This window comes from Pelodiscus sinensis, chromosome 1 (genome assembly GCF_049634645.1).
Source record: "Pelodiscus sinensis isolate JC-2024 chromosome 1, ASM4963464v1, whole genome shotgun sequence".
In the NCBI taxonomy this organism is placed as follows: domain Eukaryota; kingdom Metazoa; phylum Chordata; order Testudines; family Trionychidae; genus Pelodiscus; species Pelodiscus sinensis.
In genome coordinates, this window is record NC_134711.1 from 15,490,895 (window position 1) to 15,507,170 (window position 16,276).

A 16,276-nucleotide genomic window follows, 5' to 3' on the forward strand; every position below is an offset into this window, starting at 1 on the left:
AGGATCGGGGGGGGGGGAGGGCAACAGGAATTAGCCCTCTCCACTCACTGTGCTGGCAGGAGCTGACTCCACTCCACAGTAATAGTGGAGTAGAGCACAGCAGCCTGGGATAGGCCAGGGGGGCACAATGGAGCAGGCTCCCGCCACTGCATGGTTCTCCTTGGGTAAAATGGACACTGGGTCCTTGGCCCAGCCTGGCCTGACAATGTGTTCCCCTCCCCCTCCTAACACCAGGCTGTGGAGGGACCCAGCCCTAACAGACCTCAGGACCCCGATACAGCCTGAGCTTCAACTCAGACCTTTCTCACCCTGGCCTCGCTGCCCAGCTCCAATGCTGCCTCTTGCCTTGCTGCCTGGCTCCACCGCCACCTCTCCTCTTGCCTTGCTGCCTGGCTCAGCTGCCGTCTTTTGTCTCACTGCCTGGCTCTGCCGCTTCCTCTTGCTGCCCCCTTGCTGGCCATCGGCTTTTGCACATGTGCCGACTGGCGGCCCAGCTCAATGTGGTGATTCATGGTCAGAGCCAGCCCGGCTCTGCTTGTGGGGAGGCGCTGCCGCTGGAGGCCACAGCGACGCTGTGGGCAAGTGGCCCAGGAAGCATCTCAAGGTACACTGGGAGAGGCTCAGGGGGTGGAGACCTCGCCCTGCAGCCCTGCAAGATCCTTGTAAATTCAAGCCGCACCCGTGGGCCGCATGCAAACGGGTCGTGGGCCACATGCGGCCCACAGGCGGCATATTGAGTAGCCCTGCTATAAGTACATGTTGGCAGAACGTGAGTGTGTGATCGTTTGCGATCAGAAGAATCTAACATGTGGAGAATTTTGGATTTAATAACCTTTCATCACTAAATCCATTTGTCTGGGCAGTAACAAGGGGCTGGGGTCCGTTGTGAATCAATCTGTGATCAAGTGCAGTGATACAAGAGCTCATTTTGTTACTGGCTTGCTGAATGTTCTACCAGTCTGGGGTACATGCCCTATTTTTATTCAGTCTTGCCTGAAATCGGTGCTCTTATCTATATCCCATCTCAGGCAGCAGTACACTAGGTAACAGCTGGGAGATGTAATTTAATTTCCACTCATGTGGACGTATCTGATCAAGCCAATATGCTAAAGACCAGAAGGGTAGCCACAGTGGCACAAGCAGTGAGAGAAGCTAGCCACCTGAGTACGTACCCAGGGGTTCAGATGGGATCATACGTAAGGCTGCTGTACCTGCACTTCCAGGTGGAGCGGAGTTAGTGTAGAACTATCTCCTCAAACTGGAAAACACATAGGCTATGTCTATACTCGTGGCTTCTTGTGCGAGTAATATGCAAGAATATCACCGACTGTGGAATATCGCCGAGCCTTATTTGCATACCTAATGAGCCACAATTTTTTTCAGAAGAGGCTCTTGCACAAGAAGGATCATCTACACTGCCCCTTCTTGCACAAGAAAAACCCTCTTGCGCAATGCCATTACACCTATTACTTTTCAGTAAGAACGGCATTGCGCAAGAGGGTTTTTCTTGCACAAGAAGGGGCAGTGTAGACGCTCCTTCTTGCACAAGAGCCTCTTCTGCAAAAAATCGTGGCTCACTAGGTATGCAAATGAGGCTCGGCTTATCCTCATTTGCATATTACTCGCGCAAGAAGCCGCGAGTGTAGACATAGCCATAGTGGCCTATCTGCAGTGCAGTCTGAGGTGTGTGTCAGTTCCCCATCAATAGCATAGGGAAAATAGGTGCATACATTAAAGACTGTGAAACACTGAGATCCACAGTAATGGGGGCCCTATAAGTACCTATGATAGAAAGGTGGCTTAGGGTTATCTTTTCTCACTGCTTTGGGTCCTGTGCTGAGTGCAGCTCACCTGGTCTAGAGAGTCTGGTCCTCACAGCGTTACTGCAATGCACTTGTGTTGCTGTTCCAATTTAAACATTAAATTATAACGTCAGTATCACACATTCAGAGACTGAAGCTGTTAAGTTGCTTCCAGTCCCAGCCCTGCCATCCTCACATACAACATATGGACTGCTCGTAGGAATGAAGAAGCAATCAGCTGTAACTAAATCTCGATAACATTGTTTCAGTTGCTTATTGTTTCCCATTAATGTGTGCAATCTAACAACATTCCTGCCAAAAGGGAATAATTAAGAAAAAGCAACCCCAGAAACAAAGAAAAAATGCCCTTTTTTGTGTTTTCTTCTAACAGAAGCCTTAGAAATTAAGCTGTAAAAATCTAGCTACATAATCACTAGGAGCCATTATAGCCTCTAGATAGGCAATGTCTTAAACATCATTATGACATCACCTAAGAAATGTACACCAGGAATCAAGGGTCCTTTCAGAACACACATCCTGATTTTGGTCTCATTTTCCCGTTTTTTGCTATTGCCTTCGATGGAGATACAGGTGTCACTGAGAGATGAATCAGGCCCAGAGAATGTGTTTATATACAAATATCCCTATATTTAATACAATGAAATAAAAAGGAGGGAGCAGAGAGAAAATGATTTAATGGAGGGGCAGAATTGTCTCTAACCAGAATTTCTTGTCCCTGTGATAAGACAGTGAGTCTTTGCATAAGCACCCTGCAGCCGTTCAACCTCAGCCAGTGATGGTGTCAGCTCTTGTAAGCTGTCAGCACATTAAAGAGAGACCTTCAAGGAAAAACCTAGATGTTTGTGTGAGCAATTCAGCAGGGGAGACCCTTCTCCTGGAGTCAGCAGTCTGCCTGTGCATAATTTGTACTACATCTGGGGCATGATGTTCCTCTGTGAGTTGTCGGCAGCCCCAGGAGTGATCCTAGGACTTCTGGATCTGAAAGTATGAGCTAAAAGCATCACTTTTGCTAGCCAGGGGTGAATCAGGCTCATTGATCTCTATCTGTGGGTCAAGCAGCATTACAGGGGCCCTGCATCCCACCCTGAGAATGTGAGTTATGCTGGGGTATCCCTATCTTGTTCATATTAGGCTTGGCAGAATTAGATTTTTATTCTTTTATAATGTCAGCAGATAATACTGGTGTTTATTTTAAATTTTTATGTATCTAAATGTTAACAATTGACCAAATTATGGGTTTTAAGCATTTTTTATCTACTTAAATTTTCCCAGGTGTAGGAAATTTGGAGTGGGTCAGAAATTGGGGTGGATGAGACAATAATTAGTCATTGACAGTACCTACTGAGGCTACGTCTACACTATGGCAGTTTTGCGGAAGAGGAAATGCAAATGAAGTGCTCATTTGCAAATCTCGCACTCTCATTTGCATATTCACTTCTGAGCCTTTTTGTGGAAGAGGTTTTTGCGAAAAAAAACGCAGTTTAGATGGGGCCATTTTTTGGGGAAAAAAATGCTTTTGCACAAGATCCTGTAAACCTCATTTTATTCAGGAATAAGGGATCTTGAGCAAAAGGGCTTTTTTTTTTCAGAAAAATGGCCCTGTCTACACTGCAGTTTTTTTTCACAAAAACCTCTTCTGCAAAAAGGATCGGAAGAGTATATGCAAATGAGTGCGAGATTTGCAAATGACTGCTTCATTTGCATTTTCTCTTCCGCAAAACTACCATAGTGAAGATGTAGCCCGAGTTTCAAAAAGTTAAGGCTTTATAACCATTAGGACACAAACTGTCAACATCATCTGTCACAATATGCAAAGACAATAGCCTTACATTCGACTCTTGTGCTTATCTGTGTGTTTCTATTAGTATTGATGGACATATTTTTCCCTCAGTTTGTGTTTGTACAGTGCAATTGACTTTGATTGACATTTACCAATAAAAATGGAATCTTTTCAAGTCCATTCAAAGTGAAGGACAAATCTTAATAGATTGATTGTCTCTTGATTCCTCTCCTCATTCATGGCACTGTTGATCATCTTTCTGCCTATTCATAACTACATACGCTACCTCTTTTCCTATTCACAGTCATATAATTCCCGTGACAACTGAAGCAAATGCTTCTTTGGCTCCTTTGCAAATCAAAGCCTAAAAGATTTCTAAGCAGTGCTTTTCCAAAGGCAGTTAAACAAACCTGCTGGGGGTCCAACTCCCTTAGGAAATCCTCACATTTTTACCTTAAAAAATAATTTAGAAACAAGGAGAAGGAACCAGCACCAGGTGTCTAGTCGAGCTGTGTGTAGGCCACAGTTTGGGGAACTGATCCATGCACATTAATGCTCCCATAACCATGATAGCTACACGTGAAAGCAGTAGGTTGGTGCAATAGGTAATGTGCTGTTTGTGGTATTCGGGGAATTGTTCACTGTTTTATTCTCTATCTGATTCCAAGTGGCTGAACATAACAACAATACCTTCATAGCACTCTGCCTAGATCAGTGTTTCTTAAACTGCGTGCCACGGAGAACAACAGAGTTCAAAATGGCCACCCTTAAAGGGCCAAGTGACCTTTTTTTTTCCCCCTCAATAACTCCCCCTTTCCCCTGACCCTTTTTTTTTAAATTCGGTCAACAAAAAATCCTTGGTGTTCCTCATAAAAAAATATTGTTTGGTGCTTCTCGGTCTTCAAAAGTTTAAGAAACACTGGCCTAGAGTCTCTGTCTGGGAAGCTCAGCTCTTAAAGCTACACTCCCCAATACCACACTGTGGAAGGTAGTGATGGATGATCCACAGAACTGAGATCACATGTAGTCATTAAAGCTTGATGGTGCTTTTTGGTATGTGGTTAATTTCCTTATCCTGGCTAAATTGCAGTTCTGTAATACTTATCATCTGTCTATCTCTTCTAATTACATCCTGCTTAGTTTCCAGTGGATAACAATAATCTTCCTTTGCTTCCAGCCTGAACTGCTCACAGTGGCTGTACCCATTGCTGATGTGGGCTGCCATGAGCTGCAGTCTCTGCAGGCTGCCATCTTTAGAACCAGCTAGTGACCCAGCCAGGAGGTGGTGAAAACTCTAGATTCAGATCTGGGAAGAATCAAGTGAGCTTCCTAGTGAAGGGGAGGTAAAAAAAGCAATTGTTTTTGTCTCTGACCCTTCTAGGCTGAGTGCTAAGTAGAAGAGAACCCTATGGGATTTTTTATTAATGGGTCTTTGTAACTATTGATAATCTGTAATGCATGCTGCGTTGACTGGTTACACAGGTCATATATTCTTTATTACTGGATGGCTGTAGGGTGTTGTGTGTGTGTGTGTGTGTGTATGTGTGTGTATGTGTGGAGGAAATAAGTTTTCAAGCTATACAACCACTTTTCCCACTGTCTCTGGGTGTCTGAAGAGATCTGTCTGTCAAGGAGAGAACACGACCTTATCATCTCACTCTGTCTCGGAGTTTCCTGTCTAGAATCATAAAAGCCATTTATTCAGCATGGGAAGACCCCAACCCTAGGTATGAATGTGGGGTCCCTTAACTGTCACAATGATATGCCCGTAATTGTTTCCTAAAACTTGGTTGCTACATGTGGCACTTGCACTGGGTCTAGCAAAAAGTTCTGCAGCCTGAGAAGAAGGCAGAATAGAGAGATTGTCCTCACATTGTTCAGCCACTAAGGAAGGGCTTAATTCAGAAATAACTTTCTGGGTTGTAGTCCAGGGAATGTTATGGATCTGTAGTGCGGAGACATTTCCTGGCAGGACTGAACTCTATATCATTGTGGAAATAACTACTTTATGACGTGGAAATGCACAGCCGATAGTCCACCTAAATCAATGTCATTATATTCCGAAAGCCACATCTTCACTTGCCATGCCAGAGATCGATCTTCTGTCATTCGATTTAGTGGGTCTAGTTCAGACCCACTAAATCAAACACAGAAGGCAGCTCTGGTCAGTGTTGGTACTCCTCACAGTTGCGAGGAGTTAAGGGAAGCTGACAGTAGTTTTTGCTCTCATCGGCCTCCCTCTGTGAAAACGGCACCAAGGTCAGCTTAAGGTAAACCAACTCCAATGTAGCTGGAGTTGTGTACCTTAACCTGGCCTTCCAGGTCTAGTATAGACGTGGCCTAAGAAAGAAAACTTGGTGATAAGGTGAATGGCTCTCATTCCTCTGTAAGCAGGATCTGAAGGAATGCTCCTCTGACAGCTAGTTGGAAGGAGGGAGAGACACTGGGTGTGTCTACGTGATTACAGTTTGCTTCTGCTTTGCTTTGATTTGCTAGATATTTAGCAGATGGAGTGATAGTTTGCTCATTGTAATCAACCTTGTGACCCAACATCAACTACATCTCTATTAAATGCAGGGATAGATGAAATATTGTTACCAATGTTTGCAATTATTGTGGGAACACAGAAGAGCAGGACTGTGCTTAATCTCTTCCAAAGGAAAGGGATAACAGTTAGCAAAAGGAACCTTGCTAAGCAGGGGCTTGATTTTCAGAGATCCAGCTTGCTAACAGGGATAGGGGGAAAAGAAAGCAGTTGCCCTGAGGCCCAGTGATTCGAAGGGGACTAGGGCTCTGGCTGCCACTGCCGCAGGAGCAGTGGTGGTGGCTGGAGCTCTGAGCCTCTTTGAATTGTTCCCAGAGTGCTGGGGAGCTGCTCTGTGAAGCTATGAGGGCTGGAAGGGGGGTGGATGCTACAGTCCAGGGGACATTGAGGGCTGGCTGACTCTTCCACCGGAGGCCCTTCTTTTTCGGGCCCTGCTGTGGGTAAGAGTAAGTTATTTTGGTTAGGAAGCTACATACCCTCTCCAGCGGTACTGCCTAGACTGGTTTGAGCTGTTCCCTGAACTGTTTAATGAAGAAGGCTAAAGAAGCTTCATTAGTAGCCTCATTCGTATGTTAATTGTGGTAGAGCTGTGTTTCTTCAACCCTGCCTGCTAAGAATTCAAATCACTGGGAGCTGAAATCGTTAAAGACAGAAGTTCAAAGGTCACACACAAGAGTTGGATGGCAGTGAATAGTGACTGACTGCCAGCAGGGCAGTGGCGGAGAGGTACGATGAGTGGCCAGCAGGCTGGCAGCGGTCAGGCCAGCAGGGCAGATGGTGAGTGGCCAGTGGAGCAAGTAAGATGCCTCTTTACCTCCCTCCTGACCCAGGATGGGAGGTCAACTCTGCAGATGCACCTCTAAACTCTGGGTCTGCACTGACCAAGGACTGCTAGTCACTGTGAATGGGGTACAGAGAAGGATTGGGCATGTAAAGGGGATTTCAGATTGCTGGACTTAAGAACCTGTGGGGAAAAGGATATGGACCAACCTTCTTGGGGTGGGACTTTTACTCATGGTTGATGTTTACAAACACTGCTTGTGGTGTTTTCCCAAATTAATGCCAAATTACTTCCCTTCATTTATTATTTTTTTCTTTTCTATACTCAAGACTCTGTGCTTGTGAGTGGGGAAGTTTTGCCTCTCAGAGGCACCCAGGGGTTGTGTGTGAATTTTCCAGGTTACCGGGTGGGGGCTTGAGCAGGTCTTGCATTGGACTGACAGAAAGGAACCCCAAGATATTGAACCCAGCCTTGGTTAAACATGAACATTAAAGACAGCAGATCGGTCCAGTTATGAACAGTGGATGTGAATCTGAATGGACCAATATAGTACTGGGACACACGGATCACCACTTACACATGTAAATTCCTGTAACTGCTAACCTGAGTGTCTAAACGTGGCATTGAACATAGTATTAAAGTGCCCATATATGGAGATTAGATTTTCCATTCCCTACCCGCTTAAAATGGATCTTCACATAGATTCTGGAATGATCAATACATTAAAAGTATGTGCAAAAATCCTGCTGTAGATTAGATGAGATCAGAATGTCTGTCTCATTTAAACTAGAGATAGGAACCAACCAAACTCTGATGTGAATGCCCCAGAACTTTGGAAAATCCATCTCCAAATCTAAATGAAACTCTAGGCCTGATCTCAAGCCTTAAATCATGCAAATAGTCTAACAATCAGTTCCATAGAGATTGGTCTTAAAAGTAATGAAATATTAACCTCCTGGGCAAGGGCTTTCCAGGATCAGGCTGTGTGTGGATTGGGCTGATTTCTAATTTGTACATAGGGTCTGAAAACTAATTACTCTAGTCTTCATTAATGATAATTAAGTTTGACCAAGAAATTAGTGGCCTTTTTTTCGAAAAAACTTCCCCTGTGTCTAAACTGCTGCCGTGTTCTTTTGAAAGTAAATCGAAAGAACGCGGCAGTTTTTTCGATGGTGGAAAACCTTGTTTCATGAGGAATAACGCCTTTTTTTAAAAGTGCTCTTTCGAAAAAAGGCTCTATGTAATGCAAACTGTGCTTTTTCGAAAGAGAGCATCCAGACTGCCTGGGTACTGATTGTAGTCTAGACACTCTTTTTCGAAAGAGGCTTTTGAAAAAGCCTCTTTCGAAAGAGCCTCTTTTGAAAGAGGCTTGCAGTCTAGATGTAGCTGTAATTTCTACTGTCTGCAAAAAGTGACTATTGTGTATGTTGGCTCTGTGGAACAGATGCTTATTGCTGACTTACCAAAGAATTCTCTTTCCTGAGTGGAAGGATAATAAAATAAGAGGAAATCTGAAATTTTATCTGAAGTATTACATCCAATTCTGGGCCCCCCATTACAGAACGGATGTGGACACATTGGAGAGGGTCCAGTGGAGGACAACAAAAATGATTAGGGGGCTAGAGAGCATGACCTACAAGGAGAGGCAGAGGGATTTGGGCTTATTTAATCTGCAGAAGAGAAGAGTGAGTGAAGTATTTGATAGCAGTCTTTAACTACTTGAAGGGAGGTTCCAAAGAGGATGGAGAGAGGCTGTTCTCAGTGGTGACAGATGGCAGAACAAGGAGCAATGGTCTCAAGTTGCAGTGGGGGGCCTGTCTAGGTTGGATATTAGGAAAAACTATTTTACTAGGAGGGTGGTGAAGCACTGGAATGGGTGACCTAGCGAGGTGGTAGAATCTCCATCCCTAGAGGTTTTTAAGTCCCAGTTTAACAAAGCCCTGGCTGGGATTAGTCGTGATTGGTCCTGCCTTAGTTGGGATTGGTCCTGCCTAGGGCAGGGAGCTGGACTTGATGACCTCCTGAGGTCTCTTCCAGCTCTATGATTCTATGATTCAGTTGGGGTTGGTCCTGCTTTGGGCAGGGGGTTGGACTCAATGACTTCCTGAGGTCTCTTCCAGTCCTATGATTCTATGACAGTAGAAGAGCCATGAAGTGACTGGGCAGACAGCTGCCAAGAAAGAAATCTAGGGAGGTGAAGGGGTGGGTTCAGAAATACAACAGCAAATTCACAAGACACAAAAGACAGAAATGCTTATTTGTCTGAAGGGCTCTTCACAGATGATGTTGTGGCTTTTCCAGAGAAACGGTAGTGTATATCTGCAGTTGCTTAATTCTCTTAGGTCAAACATGGGTGTTTAAAGTCAGGCACTTAAATTCATATTTCGGAAGACGGAGTGCCTGATTTTCTAAGTCCAAACACCTCCATTTCTGACTGAAGTCACAAGAACTATAAGTGCTCAGCACTTCTGACACAGAGGCCCATACAGTAACTAAAGTAGCCTGATTTTTCCAAGGCACTAAGGCTACGTCTACACTACGAGTTTTCTTGGCAAAAAATATGCTAATGAGGGACTCATTTGCATGAGTCACAATCTCATTTGTATATTTTCTGTCGATCTGTTTTTGCACTAGGGGTTTTTGTGCAAAAACAAGCAGTGTGGACATTTTCTTTTTGTGTAGAACCCCCTTTTCCCACAAGATCCTTATGCCCCAAAAAAGGAGGTATATTGATCTTGTGGAAAAAGGGGGTTTTGCGCAAAAAGAAAACATCCACACTACTTGTTTTTGCACGAAAATCCCTAGTGCAAAACAGAAAATATGCAAATGAGATAGTGACTCGTGCAAATGAGTCCCTCATTAGCATATTTTTTGCCGAGGAAACTCATAGTGTAGATGAAGCCTCAATGTCCACAGTTCCCACAGAATAGGGTTGTGAGGTGTCCAGTTTTCATCCAGAAAATCAGATTGAAAGGGGAACCCGGTGATGCCCAGTTAGATCTTCTGACTCAACACTAAGGCTACGTCTACATAGTGGCGCAATTTCGGGATACTGGAAGTATCCCAAACCAGCTATTCCGCCTCTTTAAACGTGCCTAGTATTGTGAAATATATTTGGAATTAACGGGTGCCTTCCACGAGGGTTAAGGGTCTTGTCAGAAGAGCACTTTATTTTGAAAGTACCTAGAAATAAGGTATGCAAACTGCATAGCACAAATTGCATGACTTAGTTCAAGGTAAGGGTGCCGTGTAGACTGTGAGGGTGCAGTCCAGTTATTGCAGGCTGGCAGGTTGTTGCCCAGCCCTGACACGGCAGCTTCTGTGGCAGTATTCATGCACCAGCTTGGACCATGGGTGGCTGCTTTGATGAGCAAGGTTTGCGGAACAGTGGCAGTGTTGCATAAATTGCTGGTTTCGTCCCCTTGGAGGCTAGTCTGATTTACCCCAAGAAGAGAGTCACACTTTCAGGCTGGGTCCAACTCAAGTTTATTTACTTGCAAGCAAAGTTCGGCTAAGGAACTCAACGTTCAAAGCAAAGCCGACCCCTAACATCACATAAGCAAGGGGTTTTATAGGGTTACCATCCTTCCTGGTTTATGTGCCTTAGCGCGATAGGTTACTTCATTTTGACCCTTAGCATTCTTATAGGTCAGGTTAATTTTCTAAATAAGGTTAAATACAGTGCCTACTTACAGACTTTGTGGTTACAGTTGTCTGTTACATTTATTCACTTGCTTAACAATAGGCGAGTTACACTTCCCTTTTTCTTGCTTGAGCCTGCCACAAGTTACCTAACAGGAGACTGGTTTCACTTCCCACTATACCAACGTCTCCTTATTAGGTGTTGTTTTTGCTTACAGCACTCCTATACAAATAGCAAATATGTCTAAGCATTAGCAATGTATATAGGTTGTATGTGCTTCTTATAGGGGCATCAATGGCTCTGGGGGATTTGACTTCCCTTTTACACATCAGCAGAGGATGCAGTGCAGGTGCCCATGGCAAGCAGGGATAAGGGGCTTCCAGCAGGCATGGAACATTCCTCAGGAGAGAAGGAGCACAAATGTCCTGTCAGCCAGCGCTTCCCCGGCTAGGCTCTCAGGCAGCTTTGGGGAGGGCTCGAGTGGGTAGGGAAGGAGGCTGCCGTGTAGGCAGCACAAAGGGAGGCAGGGGGTTGTTGGGCAGGAGGGCCTTATCCTAGCTTGCCAGCGGGGCTGCCTAGCTGCTCCCTTGTGGCTACAGTGCTCTTCTGACCTGCACGCCCAGGTTTATAGGCATTGAAGTGCAGGTGCAGTGGGAATCCTGGTCCCGAGTCCCTGCCACCTAGATGCTGGCCACCAGGCTTGCTGCTGCCCAGGGACTCTGCTGCCAGACCCAGGTTCTGCTTGGCCACTGGCCTAGCCCCAGCTCTAGGGTGCAACGAGGGGCATAGACAGAGGTGCAGCTTAGCACCCCAATGCCAAAAACTGTTCCAGCGCCACTGCCCATATGGTCTGCTGGAGCTTGGGTTTGAAAGTCTCTTGGAGCCGCTCATGCTGGAAAGTGATAGAAATGTAGCCGTGTTAGCTGGTGTAGCTGAAACAAAAAACAGGACTGTGTAGCACTTTAAAGACTAACAAGATGGTTTATTAGGTGATGAGCTTTCGTGGGCCAGACCCACTTCCTAAGATCACTATTTCTTCCACTACTTGATCTGAGGAAGTGGGCCTGGCCCACGAAAGCTCATCACCTAATAAACCATCTTGTTAGTCTTTAAAGTGCTACATAGTCCTGTTTCATGCTGGAAGTGAGAGCAGAGAGCACTGGCGGGGAGTGGAGGGCAGAGGAGTGAGTAGGGGCAGGGACAGGGCTTTTGGGAAAGAGATGAGACAGAGATGGGGTCTGGAGGAAAAGGCAGAACAGGGGCAGGGCTGTATAGGTCTGGTTTTCAGACATTAGAAAGTTAGTCACCTTACCACAGAAGCCAAGGAGAACAGCACTTCTGAAGGGACTGTTTAAGGAATCAGTCACTGCTCATTGGGGAATGAAGGGAGCGTGTTTTGGTTCAGAGAAAAGAACCAAAACTATATCAGCCTCACTCAAAGATGCAGGAGCATTTTTATAGTCACATGTATTACATTCTGAGGCAAGTGGTGAACATTTTGGAAGACCCTTGGCTGTCTCAAAACCCCAATCTTATGTCAATGGGCGTCGTAGAAATATTTAGGTAGAGAGGCAGGCAGAATATCTTCAGAAAATGGAGGGAAACATTTGTTCTTTGCATGCACTTGATATACAAAATGAAAAGTGAGTATGTCTTTTCTAATTCAGCTAAAACCTAATTAGCTGTACTAAACTTCTGATAGTGCTAACAGGCACCTCTTCAGACACTTTCTTCATACATACCTAGCCAGAGGGCTGACAGAATCACCAGGCCCCTGGGCAATGTGTGTGTGTGGGGGGGGGGGGGGGGGGGGGGGGGGGGGGAGACTGGCTTTGCGCTCAGAAGTGAGAGGAGCATTAGGTGGAAGGGGCAAAGTGGGACTGGAGCAGCCAGCCATCGGTACCCATCCCCTTCCCCCATCAGTACTCAGCAACATCCAGAGCATGCTGCATGGAGATTTGAAGGGCCCAGCACTCCAGCCACTGCCACTGTTTTGTGGTAGCAGCAGCAGTGGCTGAGAACCGTGGACCCTTTTGAATTGCCGAACCCAAGGGCAACTGCCTTCTTTGCCCTCCCACCCCATCAGTGGGCCTGTACACAGCAGAGATTTAAATACATTCTCAAAATGAACAATAAAAACAAAGAAGGGAATGAGAGCAAATTTAGCGTCTATTCAATTTCTGGCTTCAGATGTAAGACTTCATCCAATGTGCACTGAAGTCAGTGGAAAAAACTTTTGCTGGCTTCAGTGTTCTTTAGATCAAACTAAACTCTAATGTCTGGAGGTTCAAGTTCCCTTTGGCTCTGGTGTAATGCAAGTTTTGGGATGTCACATAATTGTTTTATTCTTTGGTTGGCCTAGACAAAGGGCAAGAATTACTTTTAAAACATCTTTATTGTTTACATGACAAAAGCTTCCATTTACTCAGAAATATATATGGTTGCCTTAAATGTCCATGTGAAAACAAGGGTGTGAACTGAAATTAAAAAATTATGATATTCAAAAAAGTCCTGTGAAATCCAAAGTTCACATCTAATTTTTCAAAACCCCAAATTCCCCCAGATTCTAAGGAAATGTCCATATTAAAACTATACCAGCTTTTTTATGTCAATTTTGCGTAAGATTCATCCTTGGTGCTAGGAACAAATTGGACACATTATCTGTACCATATTATGGAGAGGTTTTTTTGTCAGGGAGGCTCAGAAAGAATGGTTCTCTCCTGAGGGTGTAAGTTTTGAAATGTCTTACCTGTATGGAGACACTGCTATAAGAACCACCTATGACACCAGCTATGAGTAATGGAATATTTTCTTGAATGGCGTAAGATCCATCAGGGCACATATACTCTGTTTCATCCACTTTTGTCAAAGATGCCCTGACAAATTCCAGAGACTGTTCTAACGCATATGTATCCCTTGAACATGTGTCCAAAATATGAACTCCAAGCTTAATTCCTGGGAGCAAATAACTGTCTCTGTTGATTTCATCAATGGCAAATAACATAGCTTCCAAGCGCTGGATGCCTCGGTCTTCATTGATTCTCCCACATTCTTCTGTCCCGGTGCCTTTTTCATTAATTGGGAATAAACCCCCTAAAACCAAGTCTCCTTCTATCTTAATTTCCTTTCTGAGAAAGTTATGGTCACTAAGGGAAAGGAAAACTCCTTTGGAGAGCAAAGCTAGGACAAGCATCTGTAGCCTGGTAAACATCTTTACAGGTCTTGTCTTGCTGCTTTAGGAAACAGAGGCAGGAGTAGATGTGCCCCTTAGTCCTCTTGACTCATTGCCAAGTGTGAAGTATTGTCCGACAAGCAAGGGAAGAACAAGCCAACACGACTTTCCATCAAGTCCCTAAAGAGATGAAAGGAATTAGAAAAGGCAAAAGGAGATATCAGTTATTATGTTCTTTTCACCAATAAAGGTTTAAAGTGGTGTTAAGAGGACATGGTTGGGAAAATGGAAGGCTAGGGCAATGAGAAATAAGCTCAGCTTGCATGTATATTGACCCTTTCATCCCAAAGGATCCATAATTGTTTCACAAGCTAAACAATTTTTACACAGCAACTACGCATAAAATTCCATGGAAGTTAAAGCTATCTCCACCCACTGAATCCTATTTGTCTCTCTGACAGCTTCAGAAATCTCCCATTGCTGCCACCTGGATCTGTGTATTTTTGCTCTGCTCAACCCAAGACATTTTCTTCCAAAATGCCAGGTTGAAATCTAGCTTCTTTACCCTTTATGGGATAAGGAAGGTAGACCCCTACCCCTCTCTGCCTGACTCGAGGGAGGGGATGGAGACATTCTTGAAGCTCTTGTTTCCCTTCCAGGGCTGGGCGAGAAAAGCAAAGGGTGGGAGAGAGGAAATATTATCAACCTAATTTTACAGATAGGGCCACTGAGGCGCAGGAAGATTAAAAAACTTGCTCAAGGACATTCAGTGAGTCTGTGGCAGATCAGGAAATTGAACCCAGATCTCCTGAATCATGATCCAGTGCCATAAACACCTGATAATTGGTCTTTAAACTTAAAAACCTTGCAGCCAATAACTTAAGGAAAACATGAACAGCAAAGAAGACAAGCTAGAGGAGAGACGAAACACATACTGAAGTTTGTCCTAGACACAAAAATGCCTGGGGTTGGAGTTACTCTCTTTAGTGCTAATCCTAGTTCAGTGCATGGGTCAAGGATAGAAAAGATATCCAAACATGTATGTATCTGGGCTAATTCTATTCCCATTGAAGTCAACAGATGTTTTGCCATTCCAAAGGGAGTAGACTCAAATCTTTAGGTCTGAACATGTTATGCTATAACAGTCTCATGATGATATATATGCGCCTGTTGACTCATTGATAGTGTCTCTCTACAGCATGAATTAATGTGGCCACCTTGAACTCCAAGTCCTTAAAAAAATTAAATATGGTAATATTTAAATAGAACACTTTAATATTTCATGACCATACTTACCTTTTCCTTAAAGCAAAATTTATTATGATTAGGCTTGCAGGGCTATGTATAATTTAGAAACACTTAGCATTATTTAAAACAGAGTGCTAAGAAATTTAAAGAAGAGAATTAAAATTTAACAGTTTAAGATGGATGAATAAGCTTATTCCGATGCAGCTGTTTAACCTGGAGGAGTTTCTATATTGCTCTATCAGATTCTGGCAAAGGACAGAATTGTATTTATATTTACTCCAGCATCTTTATATCATAAGTCTGCAGCAAGCCAGCTACACAATTAAACACACGTCTTTATAGCCACATTGAAGTGTATATTGGCTGAACCGCAGCCTATTTCAGCAGAGTTCTCCATTTGCAAGTAAGTGATATGTCAGCTACAAACAAACAGCCAATGCAGGAAAAGAACCTCTTGGGTTAATATCCACTCTGGGGAAAGCTGGTGGGAATAACGAAATAAATGTAGTCACAAATAATTCAACATCCAAGTCAGTCGAACAAATTATTCAGCCATCTTCAGCGCAGCTCAAAGAATGAAAAAATATTTGTTTGCAAATAATCATTTGTTTGCAAATCATCCCAAAGGTCATCAGGTAAATTATTGGCAGCTAATAATTCAATCAGATCAGCTTCCATAGTTCCATAGCAATCTATCCTCTAGAATGTAATATGCTCTGAGATTTCCTATACATTATCGACTCCATACATATGTAGGGCCTCTATCACCATGGCATCTTAGGGCCTCAACAAATATTTAATGTATTTATCTCCATGGCAGACCCATGAAGATTGTTGTCTCGATTTTATGGATTGGGACATTGAGGCACGGAGGTTATGGCTAGGTTTTCAGTTGCTCACTACCTATGCCTGGGGCCAGAGTTTGAAAAGAGCATCTACACAAAAAGCAGATTTGCAAAAGAACTCAGCACTTTGCAATTCCCACAGGAACACTTCTGGTCAAGGTTTCAAAAGAGTATCATAGCCAATGAACTGCTCACCTCTGTAAATCAGGCTACTTATTTAGGTAAATAAATCAGAGCTGAGAGAAGCTACTGAAACCACTGTTTATCATGCAGGCCAATTGTTTCCTTGTACTCCTCCATCTGTCTATATCCATTTGTTGTCTCTTGTGTTATACTTTGATTGCGAGGGAGTGTCTTTTTGCCCTGTGTTTTTATAGTGCCTAGTGCAATACACAGTATTGTAATAAGTGATTCAACCAAGATCATCTGTGGTACAGCC

At 44.0% G+C, this 16,276-nt stretch overlaps 1 protein-coding gene across 5 annotated transcripts in view; it reads right to left on the reverse strand.

Moving 5' to 3' along the window:
- GRM3 (glutamate metabotropic receptor 3) overlaps positions 1-16,276 on the reverse strand; it is a 171,080-nt gene that overhangs the window by 59,340 nt on the left and 95,464 nt on the right. For 4 of the 5 annotated variants that reach the window (XM_025181676.2, XM_025181677.2, XM_014570488.3 and 1 more), the window contains exon 2: positions 13,322-13,924. The exons of the other annotated variant lie outside the window; for it this stretch is intronic. In XM_025181676.2, the coding sequence (XP_025037461.2) occupies positions 13,322-13,783 (462 nt within the window). In that variant the 5' untranslated portion in view covers positions 13,784-13,924. The remainder of the gene's footprint in view (positions 1-13,321; positions 13,925-16,276) is intronic. 5 annotated transcript variants of the gene reach the window in all.